This window comes from Terrapene carolina, unplaced genomic scaffold (assembly GCF_002925995.2).
Source record: "Terrapene carolina triunguis isolate 2854851 unplaced genomic scaffold, T_m_triunguis-2.0 Scaffold62, whole genome shotgun sequence".
Classification (NCBI taxonomy): domain Eukaryota; kingdom Metazoa; phylum Chordata; order Testudines; family Emydidae; genus Terrapene; species Terrapene triunguis.
The window spans coordinates 26,369,077-26,386,761 of NW_020664413.1; the positions used below are offsets into that span (position 1 = coordinate 26,369,077).

The 17,685-nt window shown below is 38.4% G+C and overlaps 2 protein-coding genes across 6 annotated transcripts in view; one reads left to right on the forward strand and one right to left on the reverse strand.

The window, feature by feature from the left end:
- The window catches only part of FMNL2 (formin like 2), a 278,340-nt gene extending 269,131 nt beyond the window's left edge, over positions 1–9,209 (forward strand). Inside the window, exons 24-26 of the mRNA XM_026647487.2 lie at positions 43–141; positions 1,420–1,543; positions 7,037–9,209. Coding sequence (XP_026503272.1) covers positions 43–141; positions 1,420–1,543; positions 7,037–7,146 — 333 coding nt within the window. The 3' untranslated portion in view covers positions 7,147–9,209. The remainder of the gene's footprint in view (positions 1–42; positions 142–1,419; positions 1,544–7,036) is intronic.
- Positions 9,210–13,641: 4,432 nt separating this feature from the next.
- Positions 13,642–17,685, reverse strand: part of PRPF40A (pre-mRNA processing factor 40 homolog A) — a 48,815-nt gene continuing 44,771 nt past the window's right edge. For all 5 annotated transcript variants that reach the window (XM_024209127.2, XM_024209123.2, XM_024209126.2 and 2 more), the window contains exon 26: positions 13,642–15,045. In XM_024209127.2, the coding sequence (XP_024064895.1) occupies positions 14,953–15,045 (93 nt within the window). In that variant the 3' untranslated portion in view covers positions 13,642–14,952. The remainder of the gene's footprint in view (positions 15,046–17,685) is intronic.

The following is a 17,685-nucleotide window of genomic DNA, read 5'->3' on the forward strand; positions in this document are numbered from 1 at the left end:
TTTGCAGCTCTAATGTGGTTTCTTGGTCTTTATGCTAAACAGCAAGCAGAAGAGGAGAATGAGTTGAGAAAGAAGCAGGAACAGGCACTCATGGAAAAACTTCTGGAGCAAGAAGCATTGATGGAGCAACAGGACCAAAAGGTATGAAACAGAGGACTTTGGGACAATATTACTTGAATATTTTGTCTCTAAGGTAAGGAACAACCCTTTCTGCCCTCTAGTGATGTTTGAGAGGACATACAGGTAAAACCCCTCCTGGTGCCATTTCATAATTCTCAGCTCAAGATAAGAATTTCATAATTCTAACACTCTTTATATGTGGTGAATTTTGGTTTTACAAAAAGGGTTTAAAAATAGGCAGTGTTTTTTATCTTTACCAGCCAATCTTATAACAGGAAAAACTCCAGTAGAAGAGCATAATTCTGAATTTACCCAGTGTGCACATCTCGGCAGGCCCGACGAGAGAAATTTGGGGCTCTGGCACACCATGTTCACCGAGTTCCCACCCTCACCCATCCCACTTTATTTACCCAGATGTTACGGACGGTTTAGGAACACCCCTCCAAGCTCCTGGCCCTGATACAATTTTTCCTCTTTTCCCGTCTTCTCATCAGCCCTTCATTTCAGTAATAGGCTCTGAGAAATTAGGTTGGAATAAAGCATCTACTCCATGCCCCTACCAACAGCAGCTTTGTGCCTTAGCTTTATAATGCATTTTCCTAGGGCTTTGTCTATATTCTGTACACAGCATTTTTGTTAACTCTTATATTTACAAACTAACATGTAACATGCCTACAGAGAAACTATCCCTATAATATCCTGGTGGTAGGCCCCACCCAAGGGATGCCCTGTCAGAGAAATTACCCCTATAATATAGTAGCAGGCCCAGCCTAAGGATGCCATTTTATAGAAACCTTTTTCCCAGCATGCCTTTCTGGGACTGGCCCCTTAAATTTAGCAAATGGAAACAGCTACAGCCCTAAAGTGGCCATTTTGTAACTGGTTGCTTCTGTTTGCATTTCTTTCCCTTCCAGCGCTCCAGTACCCTTATCTCCAGTCATGTTTTCCCTTTCTGATGCTGGAGGAAATGGCACAGTCTCTCAATCCTCTAATGCTTTACAGGATTAAATAAATGGTAGAAGAGGTGGAGAGTGAAATTAAGCAAGGGGAATGGACAGATTTGGCTGCTAGAAAAAACACTCACCAGTTTTGACTTCCTTTGTGGGTTTAGAAAAGTCACCTAACCTCTCTGCCTTGGTTTCCCTATCTATAAAATTGGAATGAGACCCAAATATTAATATTTGAAATTGAATAAGATGGTATTTGGTGTCTTGCACATTTGAGAAAAGGAAAAGAGGAATGCAGCAATGCCCTGTTGGGGGCTACTCCTTACTGATCTTTACTCCCGTTTCCTTTCAGTCTCCTTCCCATAAAACAAAGAGACAGCAGCAAGAGCTAATTGCAGAGCTACGCCGACGACAAGTCAAGGATAACAGACATGTGTATGAGGGGAAAGATGGTGCAATTGAAGACATTATAACAGGTAAAGGAGCTTTGTTCACAAGCCTCAGTGGCTGGTTCACAGACATCATCAAATTGTGGCTGTATATAAATATCACCTGAACTATTGTAGAGTTCTACAAACCTCTTAACAGGTATGGTTCAAATATAGTTTAGAAAGTTGTTTCCAGCGCTGTGACTGAAGTATACAAATCCTTGCCACTGGTGTATAACAAACCAGACCCCCTAACCAACTTTAATGTGCCCATTTTCTGCACATTTTCCATATACAGAGGTATCAGTCTGATACCCTTTGCTTATTTCACAAGTTTTTCTTTCAGCATGTTGTCATGACAAACTTAGTCCTTATGCTAAGCAATAGAAAGTTCAGTACCCTGGCAGACAGTACTGCAGTCTCTGCATGCCATACAAACCTTTCCTTGCAAATGTTTCCACAAACAGAATGACTGATGTTTAACATTATTTAAGAGCTTGCAGTTTCATTAAAAAGTACTAACAGTAATTACCCCATGTTAATACACAGTTCAGAACAAATCATTTGGTCATACCTGAATGATTTATAACCCTGACTTGTCATGGTTTTACTGCTTTCCAATTAGGGTAGACTAGTACTTTGCACTTGCCACAAATTAGACTTGAATACAATAGTGGCTGGGTGTAATTTATAATAATAGCCAGAGGTGATCAGGACACTGAGCAAAAGATTCCTGTTATAGCAAAGTTGCTTTTTAACATCTGTTTTTGTTTAGTGTCCTTTCAATTTACATAGATGTTCTGGTAGTTTATTTTTATTTTGATGCATATTCTGCATCCCTGTAGGGGAAGGGGCAAAATGATTTTCATAGAATCTCAGGGTTGGAAGGGACCTCAGGAGGTCATCTAGTCCAACCCCCTGCTTAAAGCAGGACCAATCCTCAGACAGATTTTTGCCCCAGATCCCTAAGTGGCCCCCTCAAGGATTGAATTTACAATCCTGGGTTTAGCAGGCCAATGCTCAAACCACTGAGCTATCCCTCCCCCCCAATGGTCATCCATTTCACTCGTACCAACGCTTAAGAAAAAAAAATCTTTGGGCTAGATTTCCTTGATCATATTTTGCATTACTGTCTTTTTCACAAGGTTTTCCCGAGGGAGAAAGAAACAATGTTGCCACTTAGGGCATAAAAGGAAGCTGAAGGCATTTCTGTCCTAGTTGAGTGCTGGGTTGGAACTTCTTCACTACAGCTTTCAAGACAGTGTACACCAACATTACGTTTTAGGCCTTTATTGAAAGGACACAGTCAATGTAATAGCTAGTCATTTTCAATAATGAGTTAAAAGCTGTCACACATTCTACACCGCCCCAAGGTCCCACTGCCAGTGTTTGTAATTTTACAAATCACATTTTCCCATTCTAAAATAGAGTTTTAAACCTACTCAAAGGGAGAAACTGACCATGTGAGAGACTGTGAAGATAACCATATGCAAAGGGATATCAAAGTGCTTATAGCAAAAGTGGATAAACAATTATCAGACATGTTATTTTTAAATTGATGGTGTCACTTTAGACCCAGAGAAAAGCTTTAGTTGACCCAAATCTATGAACCTTAATAATCTGTAGCCACCACCAGTGATGGCACACTCCTTTCTGGATTAGATTTTTATCACCAGTGAAAACTGTGAAATTTAAAGTGGTTATTTGGAGCCTATTTGGAATTTTTGTCCCCAAAGAAACCCAGCTTAGTGTATCCTATTGTGATTAAATAACTGATCAGAACATGTAAAACCATCCCAGGATGTCCTTAACAAAGCACTAACAATGTACTAATGCAACAGATCTTTGCTTCTTACTGTGTTGTTTGTCATGTTTGGCTGTTATTTTCCATGCAGTGTTGAAGACAGTGCCCTTTACCGCTCGAACTGCCAAGCGTGGCTCTCGGTTTTTCTGCGAACCTGTTCTCACTGAGGAATTCCATTACTAAACTATTACTCTTTCACACCTGATGCTCTTAAAAGGTTGCTGTAGGTTTTTGACATTTCTCCATTTGTATGGATCTCAGACAGGGCCACGTGAATGTTAAATGGATAGGAATGTCTGGTGTCTACTTGGAGTTGTATTTTGTCATCACGTCATTGCACGTTCTTGTATTTCAGTTGTCTTTTATTATATCCCATCAACCTTGTGCATGACACTTTTGGCTATCCTCACATTTCAAAGCCACCACTGAGCTACATGACAAATGTCATAGAACAGCAAGTGATGGAAGTCACAGAATGCTACGTATAGAAAAGCAGTTTTGTTGCAAATCAGATTCTAGAGTTTACAGAAGGGTTAGTGGGTCAAATGCAATTATAAATGTGACAGTTCACCTGGTTTTTCTATGGCATCTCTTCTGGGTTCTAGAAATCCCCTTCTATGTGAAGTGGCTTATGTAGTATGCATGCAGTAAACTAGACTGCTCTGTTGGGAAGCGGAATTGCAGTGTGCATGAGCTGAGCTGGACTTTCATGGGCTTTGCTTCCTGGCTTGCAATAGTTACTTGTGATTATATACATGATCTGGGGAGCACTCACTAATTTTTTTCAGCCATTTTAACCAGCACTTGCATGTTTGTCTGCATGTATAAGGAATAAAATGTACAAAATCCTTTCTCATTCTGTCACATCCACATTTAATTTATTTTTCAGTTCCATGCCAACTTAAACATGATTGGAAATGCCTATTGAACAAAGAGAAACAGATCACAGAGGGTGGCTACATGGATTGGCTATCAGTAAAGCTGAAAAAAAAATCCAGAATGATTCCCCCTCTGATGAGGGGGAAACTGGGGACACACTCTGTAGTGTCATGGCCATTGTGAACACTGGTTGCAGACTTGGACTTCTGGGTCTAGTCATGGCAAAGCTGTATTAAATGAAGTCTTAGAATTCATTGGAGCATTTTATGCTGGATTCCTGTTTGGTCAGTGCCAACTTCAGAGGATTGGATGAAGAGACCATCTAAGTATGGGTACGGGGGAAGGAAATGGAGAAACTTAATTTTGTTCTCAAAATTCTATAGCAATCACAGCTATTACTGATAAATATTGGCATGTAACTGGATATATTTACATCTTGTGGTGTAAACTGTATAAAGGGTGTGTTTAACACAGCATGTATCTGCTAACACTGTTGTCTTTGTTATTGGTTCTTAAACAAAGACAACAGCGTTTCATTTCTTACTTTTGCAATGTATTTTTATGAGAGCTTCTTAATAAGATTGCAAACTATAATCAGCTCAATAGTTATTTTCTCTTTCAAGTTAATTGCTGTATTGTCTTCCTGGAGCCAATCTTCAAAGCAGCTTGGAATTTTGTTAGCGAGAGACTAGGATGGCCATCTTTCCTTTCCTTCCTGTTTCTAACCTCCTCTTGTAGCCTTGGCCTCCTTCCCTCTTCTTGCTCTCTTGGCTAACATGCCTGGGATTTTTGAACACTAAGTTGAGTTGCTCTTCTTTTTCCATCCCATTTTTTATTTAACCATCATTTTGTGTTTTTTTTTTCTGTTTAGCCCTAAAGAAGAATAATATCACTAAATTTCCAAATGTTCACTCGAGGGTAAGGATTTCTTCTAGCACACCGGTGGTGGAGGATACACAGAGCTGGCAAGCATCACTTTTTACTTAGCTTCCTCCTCTCTCTATATGCCAGACAAATTGCTGATAAATATGACTAAATGTAATACTGGTGAGAGTCTAAAGACATAAGGTACACTAAAGATTTAAGAATGTCAGTGTCCCTTAAACATTTATTTTCACACTTGTGTTATATGGCATGGTAGAGCATGGGCTAGGATGCACTAAATTGCTGCTCCTATAGGAGGCTCGTGTACAGTAACTGACTTCCATGTGCATCTTGACTCCTGATTCTGGGTTTCTTTCTCTCCTCCCTACTGAGGATCTGCAAGCTTTGGGGGTAACTAAAGCTCTACAGATACAGTAATGGCTTCAGCAAATGCAGAAAAATTAAAATAGGGGACAGCTTTCAAGGCTTTTTGGTTTTAGAAGTTCCCTTGAGTTGGGACACTATAGCTTTCTTGATAGGTATAGTGGGCTCCCACCCCTCTCCCCTTATTGCCAGTTGGGGAGGGCGAAAGCCCTGTTCCCTCTCCCTGGTTGAACTGTTAGCAAAAGAGAGGGCTATACATCCAGCATTCTGATTGACCAACAGGGGACAGATGGAAAAAATGCCAGACGTTTTTCATATAAAATGAAGTGGCTTTTACCAAACTATAAAAGATTGAATTATAGGACTGGAAGGGACCTTGAGAGGTCATCTAGTCCAGGCCCCTGCACTCATGACAGGACCAAAAGATTGATGTATTAGAACCATGAGTGCTTACTGTGACTGGTGCCCTCTTTCCCCGGCCCCTTTTTCCATTTTGGCCCAAAATAGTTAGCAGTGTCCTATGCCCCATCATGCCGCAGAGCTGTTCCCCAGCCTGTTCTGCTGCTGCCAGGACTGTACCACGCAGTGCTTCTGGAGCATGTGCAGTATCCCTAAGAGATAGACAAGAAGCTGCAGAAATCCATGTGCAGGCAGGAGCAGCTGAGCATCACCCATTGGCTGCCCCTGCTGATGGTACACATGGCTGGGGGATCCAGGAGCTGCCTTTAAACAAAACACTAACCCAGCCATGACTTCGAAAAGCCATGTAAGCGAAGATATGCAAAGGGCCCCAGCCTCACTGAACTTTCTTCCCTGGCAGAAGAAACTTTCCCCCGTATTAGGATATCAAGGGACATACTGAGTGTGCTCAGTAGAGCCCCAGTCGTCATTCCCAAGAGGCCTACTTCCATAAATGGCAATCAAGACAGATGTAATTTCTGACTTCACTGGGAATGGGTGGAGATTTAGCTGCTCATGCAAGCATGAAGTCATCATTGTGTGGCTGCAGCCAAGTGGGAAAATATTTTTGGATCCTCGTCAGACTAGTAGCAATGGAACAAAATAGAACCTTTACATTTTTACCATATAGTAATTGTCTAGTATCCACTTTTTCCATGCTCCCCTCTCCCCAAAGATAGACGTATAGAAGGCATAAAATCATTCTTGCTTTGGAAAGAACAATTTAAAACATTATCCTACTTTGAGTTTTTATTCAGCTTCCAGCCCCTTTCAGAAAAAAATTTACTGATCAAATTGCAATGATTCTAGTGATTACATCTAAAAAAAAAGTCTACTTCGGCTCTATTGATTCCAATTGATATTGCCTTTCACAATCACTTTATTAAAAATAAAGTTATAATCTCCAGCTAATCAGAAGAAAAACTTAAAACTTGACAGCATGAATCTATTTAGACAAGAATACCACCAGTATTACCTTTTTTGGTGTTTATTAATAAGGACAAATCATATTTGTTTAATTCTCAATGGGTGTAAAGGCCCTTTACTCTTTCTACACAAGCTGCTTTGATTGGCTGCAAGAAGGACTTTTTCTTTTCTAAACAAAGGACATTTAATTTACCTGTTTCTGATATCCTATTTCCTTTTTGCAGATCTTAGAAACCAGCCATACAGACGAGCCGATGCGGTAAGGAGAAGCGTTAGGCGACGCTTTGATGATCAGAACTTACGCTCTGTAAATGGTGCTGAAATAACCATGTGAGCTGGAGATTTGCATGTGAAAAGTAGAGCGTGTGCTTGAATGATACCTTGTCCATGTGAACTATATGTGCTACCATTTAATTATAGCCTTGAATACAGTAAAATTACCTTCTAAAGAGCTCAAAAAGACATAGAAAATGCATAGGAACGTAAAAGTGATGGGCTCTCTACTCAACCATAGCTAACAAGTGCCTAAAATTGAAGTACCTGCTCAAATTAATCAAAGCAATAGGACTTGATTTGATTGGGTATCTTTTTACACCAACACATTATTCAGTATTTTTAACCAAAATGTAAAATACATGATTTTTTTTTTTTGTTACATGAAATTTAGTGATTGGTCTTCAGTGGCCCTTCTTGATTTCCTGACAGGTTGTAAATAAGTAATACTTGGATGCAATCTGCTGTGGACTTAAGCTTTTCAATGCATTCCTGTCCTGTCCGCTAAGGAATTAACCTTGAGCTTCAACTGCACTTATTAGCTTTTTATATATATAAGGGCTTACCATGTGCAAGGGGGAAGTAATTACAAAATGAACTGTACCTTTCAGCCATACACAAACCCCAGACTAATACAAATAAGATGTGTTAAAGACATAATTCAGTGAACACAAGGTTTATATCAAATGAACATGAACTATTCTTCATGTTCAGATTCTGCTTTTTATATGCCAGTGTGCAATGTGGGAGGGTATGAATGCATTGCAAAGATCTATGAAACAAGAATGTTGTATAAGACTCATTTACTATGTTCTTCAGATAGAGGCAGCTTTTGAATAACAAAGTGTATTTATTAATTAGCACTAAGATATTAACATCTCATTAATCAGTATTAGGATTTCTGAGGACCATTATGGTTCAGTTATTAACTCAGTGAAATAATCTTGTGCCCTGCTGAGAGAGGATTTTAATACCCCATCTATAAGCTTTAAACTTGCATCTGCATTGAGCAAGAATGGTAACCCAGTAAGTATGTTTTTCCTTTGACAATCGAGTTCTGATCACTTAATACAAAGGGACATTTGTTGTTCAAATGCATCCCAACTTCTAAATTCTTAGTTATTTTATATATTGCATTTTACACTTTAAAATTGAGCTTATTGTATTAGGCTTGGCAATATTTTAAATATAAACACAGTGCTACTGGTGCAGATCAATTTATTGTTATAATGGAATTTTATTTTATCTTACAATGGCAGGGCACTTGATCTATTCCAAAGTCAAGAACTGGACTAATGCTAAATTTGTACTTTCAGAGAAGATACATTTTGCTTGTGGCTTACCGTTCCTGGTAGCATTGCATCAGTATGTTAATTGTAAAATTTATTGTATAGTATTTAACCACTGAATTTCTTTTCTTTTATGTTGTGCTTTATGTGAACCACTGGTGAAGGTCCCATTTTCCTTGAATAATGTGTAGTTATATGAATCTGTTTTTAAATGTACAGATATTTTGCTACAAAATTGGTGCAGTTTTTTATGGTTTTTACACTTCTCTTTAATTCCCACTTTAGTCTCTGGGTAATATTGTAAATATTGTTTAAAAAAAATGCATCAGCCTGTGCTATACAATCTGAATGTTATTTTAACTTATAGTTTTGTTTTTTATATTTAACTAAATGGACAGTTTGGGGCTCAAAGTTACCACATTGACTTCCGCTTCCCTATTTACAGAAAGTTTACATTAAAACTGCCACCTATTGTCTCATTTACAGCAACGTGTACTTGACATGCAAAAGAGAACATGCCAAGATTGCCTCTTTCTTCACTGATAGTGACAAAAGAGTTTTAATCTGTATAAGAAAAAATAATTTGGCAACGTAATTTAAGTACATTTATTAGTCAAATGGGTCAAACTTGTAAACTCAAAAGCATTTTTATAACTTAACTGTAGACAGCAAATATTACCATGCAAGTGGACTGTAATATTGGCATGTTCTCTTTGATGTTTTTCTAGTAATAGACCTGCTTCTTAGCAATATTAGAAGTGTTTTATAAAAGCAGTTCATGTTACTTTTCTGGTCTATTCATGGCATATGATCAAATAAACTATTTACACTACTATACGATAATCCATGGTTCTTTGGTGTGTTTATACTACTATTTTATGCAGAGCTTGCTAGCAAATGGATCATGAGTATGATGATGGAACAACTTATTCTTACAGAAATAATTGTCTGATATCTGCAGTTTATCAACAGAGACGGGGGGGGGGGGGGTTTTACAAATTCCAAGTTTTCTCACCAGCTTCTGCCCTGTGCCACAACTTTCTGCAAAACCTAAGGTTTCTTATCCTATGATTCTGTATTTTTGTTTTGACGAGAAACACTGCACAACAAATCCTGCTTAACCTAGCTTCCCAGACAAATAATAGTAATGGCAAAAATGGAAAGGAATCTCACCCACACAGCACTCCACTCTGTGAAGCCATGATTGGTCCCCTTTCCATACTAATGTTATTAAACATAGGCAATATAAAGTCAAGGCAGGTGGAGGCAAGGCACTCATTAGAAACCTTGAACATTGCTAATTTTCTCCATTCAAGTCAGTGGACTTACACCAGGAAGGAATTAAGACCATTTTCTCTGTGTTCTTCACCTTAGAACTCCTTTTCACAAGAGTGTGTTTTGCCAATTTTTTCTACCACACAACAGTTTCTTAGGACCCTGGCTGGGTTGGAAGAATACAAAGTTCTTGGGTCCTTTCATGGCTTGAAAAAAACATATCTCCTCTTTTGTAGCAACTGCAAATATGATGAACAGAGGCCACTTTTTTTTTTTTTTTTTTTTTAAAACAGAGAGTGGAGGTAATATTAAGTCACAAGACCTGCATTTTGCCACTGAAGACTCTCAGAAACTACTTCTGCAATATCCTGTCCAAAAAAAACCATGGTTTACGCAGAAGTAAAATTCACCAGTAAACTATTCAGTTAAATCTGCTAAATCTAGCCTCTTGTCCTGGTTCTGGCATTACAATAATCACAGAAAAGTTTCTACTCTAACAGTCCCAAGATCAATGAACAAAGGAGGAAGTTCCTAGAATACTTTTCATACAGCATTTTCCTCTCAAAACACAGAATCTCTGAGTAAGAGTAATAGTGTACAAAACCCCTCCATATCATTTAACATTTACAAACTCTTAGCCCATGTCCTCGCACCCCTCCATTCAGACCTCATTAAATCTCCACTTAGGGCTTGTGAATGGGGGAGAGGGGGGCCTCCATTTTTAATTTACAAAAAATATACATTCTTTGGCTTGCAGCAAAGAGATCCCAAATCTGTCGATTTTAATGTAAGAGTTTAAAAAAATATATTTAAAGTAAAAAGAAAGAGTGACTAAGGCAGTATTTGTCTTTAGTCTGATCTACACAGATTTTGTACCCCTTTAACTCTATAGGTATAGATCGGGGTAGGCAACCTATGGCACACGTGCCAAAGGCGGCACGCAAGCTGATTTTCAGTGACACTCACACTGCCCGGGTCCTGGCCCCCGGTCCAGTGGGCTCTGCATTTTAATTTAAATGAAGCTTCTTAAACATTTTAAAAACCTTATTTACATACAACAATAGTTTAGTTATATATTATAGACTTATAGAAAGAGGCCTTCTGAAAACATTAAAATATATTACTGGCATGTGAAACTTTAAATTAGAGTGAATAAATGAAGACTCGGCACACCACTTCTGAACGGTTGCTGACCCCTGGTATAGAATCTACTATATAGTAAAGCAGTATACAATTCTCTAGTATGCTTGTAGATAAACTAGTATAAAGTCCTTCTAGCTGCATAACTTATTTCCAATCTAACTGCCTCGTGCTATGGGGTTGTACTGCTTTATAGAATCATAGAATCTCAGGGTTGGAAGGGACCTCAGGAGGTCATCTAGTTCAACCCCCTGCTCAAAGCAGGACCAATCCCCAGACTGATTTTTGCCTCAGATCCCTAAATGGCCCCCTCAAGGATTGAACTCACAACTCTGGGTTTAGCAGGCCAATGCTCAAACCACTGAGCTATCCCTCCTCTGTTTTTAACCCAAGTACAAAACTGTACTCTAAAACAAGGAAATGAGATTATAGTAAGGACACATTACTATTCTGGGAAATATAATCAATATACAATATGGTTATTTTATAAGCACTTCTACTTTTCAATATAGGTGTACCATAAGTAAAAATGTAAGGTAGTTTTTTGTTTATCAGTCACTAATTTTCATAAGTCTTACCCTGGTCTAACTTCCTTGATAAACATTTCAAATCCTACACCTTTTGATTAACAAGCATTTCTTATTGCAGTACAATTGATAATAGATCTTGAGACACAGTCATATAAAAGAAAAAGAATTTGCTTTTCTCAGCACTTTCATGCATAGTTCCAGCTGCTCTTTGAATATAAGGTTTGTATTTACCAAGGCTTAGCTCCCTCACCAGCAATCTATATCCTGTGAAGAGATTTAATTAATATCTGAATAAGAAAAAAAAATCACAACACCTAAACAGATAATTTACCCCCATGACTTTTTTCCTTCCCTTCTTCCCCCATCTCAAAAGAAGATTTTTAGTGATGCCAGGCAAAAATTCATTATGAGAAATACACTGCAAAAGAATAAAAGATGTGTGTAAATAGATGTGCTACAATATTTCTGCAGCAAAATTTAATCTAATAAGAAGAATAAAATGGCAGACAAGTTATTTATGGTGGTGGTGAATAAATTATGCCATAAATGTAGTAAGCAGCGTAAGTGATAACACAATTTAACAAAATATTGCAAAGCTCAAATTTAAGAGAACAAATCTTGTAACCAAACCTTAGATTTAAATTTTTGAAAAGGGTTTAACAAATACAAAACAAAATGGGAAGAAGGGGTGGATTCAAGATAGCCTTGCAGAATATGCAACCCAAGCACCACACCATTAAAGCTAGTGCTTGGGATTCAAGTGAAACGGACTACAAACAGGAAAGCTAACTTTCAGTCCAACCTGAGCATTGTGCAAAAGAGACAAATTGCAAATCAAACACTGATTAGTATTTTAAACATTCTTTGTTTTAGTAATCAATAGCATTATTAATAAAAGGAAAACTAAATTTATTTTGCCAGTAATCCCTTTAATTTCAAGACAACTACAGAATCTGAAATCAAGGGGTTGTGGTGCCTTTTGAGAAGGAAAAAAGACAGACTGAATTTTGTTGTTGCTGTTTGAGTAGACAGAAATACCCAGGGGCAGAACACTTCCTATCACACAAGGAAGGAGCAGTCCCATCCATTGAAAAACATGAGGCTGCAAAACTTTTTTTGAGGGAGGGAGGAGAAAAATACTTTTTTCCCCTCAAGATTAGAAAACAAGCTGTGCCTTGCCAAAACAGGATTTAAATGAGATTGTATTTCCTATTGGGATGGTTTTTGCAAGATCTGATTGAGAAATACAAAAGAGATACATTCCATTAGAATAATTTACAGTTACATTTTTTATTTTTAATGGAAAAATAAAGACAAACCTTTTAAAAGTAATATTTACTTAGAAACATGTTTCTTCATGTAAATTATGCTAGGCAATAAAAGTATTTTACACAAATTCTAATGTGTTTTCAAAACCATTATTACCTGTCAAAAATTCTAAACTAATTTGCTACCTTTAAACATTTCCTCAAATCTCTGTCAATGTAAAACCAAATATTAGACATGATGAACTGTGTACTGCGTACTATCACCCCCAAATGGTGTGTTTGGTTTTGTTTTTTACTATAGAGTTAACCTAATTGCTACAATACCAATGTATTTGCTTTTTTAAAATATAAACACAGGGAAGTGAATTTTACAAGGTTAGCAAAATATATATATTTAAAATCTAACTGATTTTATATAGCCATATACCCATGATCAGCGCTCAATTCCTGACACACAGACTAACCTGCAACTTTCCACACTTTGAATAGTTGCTGGGCATGGTGCAGAAATATGGAACAGTCCCACTGCCAACATTTTAGTTCATTTGCAGTTTTTTGGATATTTAGCATGAAACATTTTATTATATATAAAATACAATTTATTAGAATTCTTTACCTCAAACCCTACCTTGGCAAAAGTCGTATAAGGTATTCTTCAGTAAGGAGTGATTCACAGGTATGTTAGGTAGTGATGGATGACTAGCATTTGTTATGTTAGATGTGTATACTGAATATTCTTAAATAAAAAAACCTGTCATTTCCTTCTGAATATAGCAGACCAAATATGTCTCTCACAAATATTTTCTTTCAATTGAAAAGTTTCAGTCTCAAAGAGCAACCTTAAAAAGTGTGACTCATTTACCCATCCTACTGAAAATATTCTGTGTGAATGCTGCAGTTCTAGGCTTTGATCTTAAATGGGCTTTTTAGGCATTCATGTACTGGTAACGTGTGTCATATGTATTAGAAAAAGGGATTAATACACTGAAAAGGAAGCTAAACTCTGTGCACAGTCTTCAAAATAAAAATTGAGTGAACACATGTTGCTTATTCCATCAATCATAGATAGCAGTTATTTCTATTAGAGCTGTACAGAGTATTTAAAACTAGAAATAAATACCAGTACACGCTAGAGGACAAAATTTAATAATTGATAAAAATGTACAAAAATATTCAAATCAGAAAGGTTTCAGAATGTGTACCACAGTAGTCAATACTTGTCACTGAATAGGGAAAGTAGAACTTTTCCTCAAAGCAAAACTGGTCAGAGGCTACCAAAAGGGGGGTGGGGGGTGGAAGCTGAATTTTTAAAAACAATACTAGGTTTTTTTTTTGTTTGTTTGTTTTTAAAGAAAAGGTTTAGAATAACATTGATTTTCTACATTAATATTGCAACTGCTATTTAAAATTTGGTGGTACATTCTTCAGCAGGTCCTTAAGGCAACATATTGAAATTAATTTATCATTTGATTTTATGTTAAATTTTCTTATCAAGATAAATGCTGAAATAATGCCCTCAGCCATTTTAATATATATGTCAGGTTTTACTTTAATAAAAATGGTGGCTATTTTACAGCAGCGCCCTCTAGTGCCACTGTAATGAAAGGCCTAGCAGATTTCCATCATAAACACCTATTTGTAAGGGTTTAAAACTTTACCATAAAAATTCACTCCAAGATGAAACTTGACATAGAAAGTCTCAGCCAGGAAGTCACATTTTTTGTTTAATACAAATTATCAAAACCATAAGTTTGGCCAGTAATGTAGTGCACAAAAAAAGCAATTTATGTTTCTGGTGCTTCTCTGTACTACAATAAATCAAGAAATGGATTCATTATTCCCTCTCCATTTCCCTCCTCCTGCCAAAAAAACAAAACAAAACAAAAAAAACACACAAAGACAAATAAACCACAAGAAACTACATTTTGAATCTTTCCAAAAAGGAAATTTAGCTTGTCTCCACTGGCCTGTAAAAGCAGGTTTAGCACCTTTCCAGAAAGAACTGTTTAAGACATGGATTGCTAGAAAAGTGCTAATACTTTCCCTGGCCAGAGTAGGCAGGACCCAGAGTCAGAAGTGAAACAACTTCCATTCATCAAAGGGCTCTAGGGTGTACAGAATATATATGCTTCCTAGCAAGTCAAGAACAGAACTTCAACTTTAACTCTGAATTTCCTCTGTTTTTTCTAGATTTGATGCCAGGCCCCATAATGATATTACTTGAATGCATTTTTTTATGCAGTATCATTAAAACCCACTGTTATTTCAACAATGGAACTCAGAATATCAGAACTCATGTCCTGAATTAGACATCAGTTTCTTTTATTAAATCCTACTGTAAATGTATTTGGTATAAATAATGTTCTTATTGATCTTCATCCAGTTGTTCCAAGAGGGTTCTTCTCTGTTTTTCTAATTCCCCTTCGCTCAGTTCACTCCCAGATGTATCCCAATTACCCTGCAAAGAAATGTAACCATTATGACAAGAACACACTGTAATTCACCCACAGCAGCTATTGCATGTGTTCCAATACCGCTTTCTGGCCTTCATTAGGAAATACAGTAACTCCTCACTTAACATCCTCCCGCTTAACGTTGTTTCGAAGTTACATTGCTGCTCCATTAGGGAACATACTCGTTTAAAGTTGTGCAATGCTTTCTTATAACGTCGTTTGGCTGACTTTACAAGGGAGCATTGCACAAGTTCCTCTTCTCCGCCTCCTCCCCCTACCTTCCTCCCTCCCTCCCAGCGCTTCCCCTGCCGCCAAACACCTGTTTGGCGGCGTTTAGGACTTTCTGAGAGGGAGGAACGGAGGGAGCGAGCAGGGAAGCTGCTCCCTCCCCCCCCCTCCCCGGCAGGCAGGGCCACCCAGAACACAGGGGCTTTAGGGGCTCCAGCCTGCAGCTCTAAAGCCCCTTTCGGAATGCGGCCCTGCGAGCACAGGCTGGAGGACTCAGGAGGAGCAGGGGCAGCCGCGCAGCCAGCAGCCGGAGAGAAGCGGCACTTTCCCCTTCAAAGCCGGCTGGTGAGAGAGGGGGGGAGCAAGCTCCCAGAATTGCGGCCATGGGGGCAGTGCCGCGCTGCGCAGAGCCACCTGCACACCCCCTGCATCAAACAGGAGCTGCCCCAGGTAAGTGCTCTGCACCTCCTGCCTGCTCCAGCCCTGAGCCTCCTACCCCACCCCCCACCCTGAGCGCCCTTCCGCACCCTAACTCCCTCCAAGACCCTGCACCCCCACCCTGAGCGTCCTCCCACACCCTAACTCCCTCCCAGACCCTGCACCCCCAGCCCTGAGCCCCAGGGGCACCTCCCCACTACAGTACAGCACTGTACAGTATATAATGCCTTTTGTCTGCCCCAAAAAAATTTCCTTGGAACCTAACCTCCCGCATTTACATTAAATCTTATGGGAAAATTGGATTCATTTAACATTGTTTCACTTAAAGTTGCATTTTTCAGGAACATAACTACATTAAGTGAGGAGTTACTGTATAGCCAGCAAATCAAGGGAATACATTCCATATTTAAAGGAACTGACAAGTGAAGCAATATAACATGAAAACATTTGTTGAATTCTAATCCTACATCCCTCAGAGCAATATGCGATATACTTGTGTGCAACTGTTCTCAGACTATAAGCATCCCAAGGAGGGTCTAACACTAGATTTCTTGTCACAAATTTTTCATAACTGCTACCAATATTGGTAGCAACAGTGAAAGCATTGGAGTAGACAATATTCTAGGTGACAGCTTGTGTTTTAACCACCTTGTTGTCTAACCCTGCTCTGAGCAGGTCTTCACAACATAGTGTTTAGTACTAGACTTGGGCCATAGTTTTCTCCAAAAAATGCAGATTCAGCAACACTAAAACATCTTCCAAATTGATGTCAGTTTCAAATTTTTTTTTTACTGAAACAGTTTCCAAACAAATAGAAACATTTTTATTTTGACATGTTTGAAACAGGTTCTAATTTTTTAGTTCAAAGCAATTTTTTATTTAAAAATTGCCTTTAATTTTATTAAATAAGTGACCCTTTAAAACTGTCAAAATCAAAATAAAAAATTTCAAGTTTGTTAAGATAAAATGTTTTATTTCACCCAAAATGATTTCCCCCCCAATTTTTTGATTTGTCAAAAATTGAAGGGAAAAAAAAATTAATTCCCAAAAAATCAATCCCCCCCCCCCCAAACCTAACAACCCCCCCCCCCCAAAAAAAACCACAAAACTCCACAATCAGTTATTCACACAGCTCTACTGCGAACACCAGCAGCTGTCTGGAGCCCTATCTACATTAATGCATCCACCATTAGTCTACCAGTAGTAACAAGAGTGGGCGATTTTGAGCAAAAAAGCCCAGTGTAGACAGGGCCTGACAGATTAGCTACTCTTGGGTCTCTGCTCCCAACATAATATATCTCCCACCCCATAGGATGTATGGTTGGATTTTCTGAGGAGCCTAAGAGAGTTAGGTGCCAAAATGGATTGTTCTCGGAGGACACATATCCTAATGAATTACCACGTACTCACCCTTCTCCCCATAGAGAGAGAGTTCTGAGAGACTTCTGTCTGTGAGAGGACTGAACAACAGGGTACAGTTGCAACCTACACACCTCATTGACAGCATTACAAGATGCTCTCTCATGGGAGCCAACAGTGCTGAGCCTGAGAGAATTTCTCATTCAGTTACCTAACTCCCTTAGTCTCTTTAGAAAATCCAGTCTATATATTCTCCAAAATACAAGTTACTCTGAATGGATGCTATAATAAAATGTGGACCCTGCAAGTGCTCTCAACAACCTTCTTTGCCTTCAAAAAGCCCAAGAACCACTTAGCTCCATTAGCACTTTCTTCCACCACTGGTCTAGCTCCAGTGCAGCTCCACCAGTGCTAAATCAACAGTGGGGAAAAGGACAGCTACACCCAGAGATGAAAGATTGCTCCATCAAATCTAGTCTTTGTTGTGTTTTAGTCCAGGGTAGTCAATAGGTGGATGGCGGGCCAAGTCTGGACCACCAAATCCTTTCGAATGGACCTCAAAATCTTTTTTATTTAATTTATCATCATCATAGTCTTTTTTTTTTTTATTTATTTTCTCG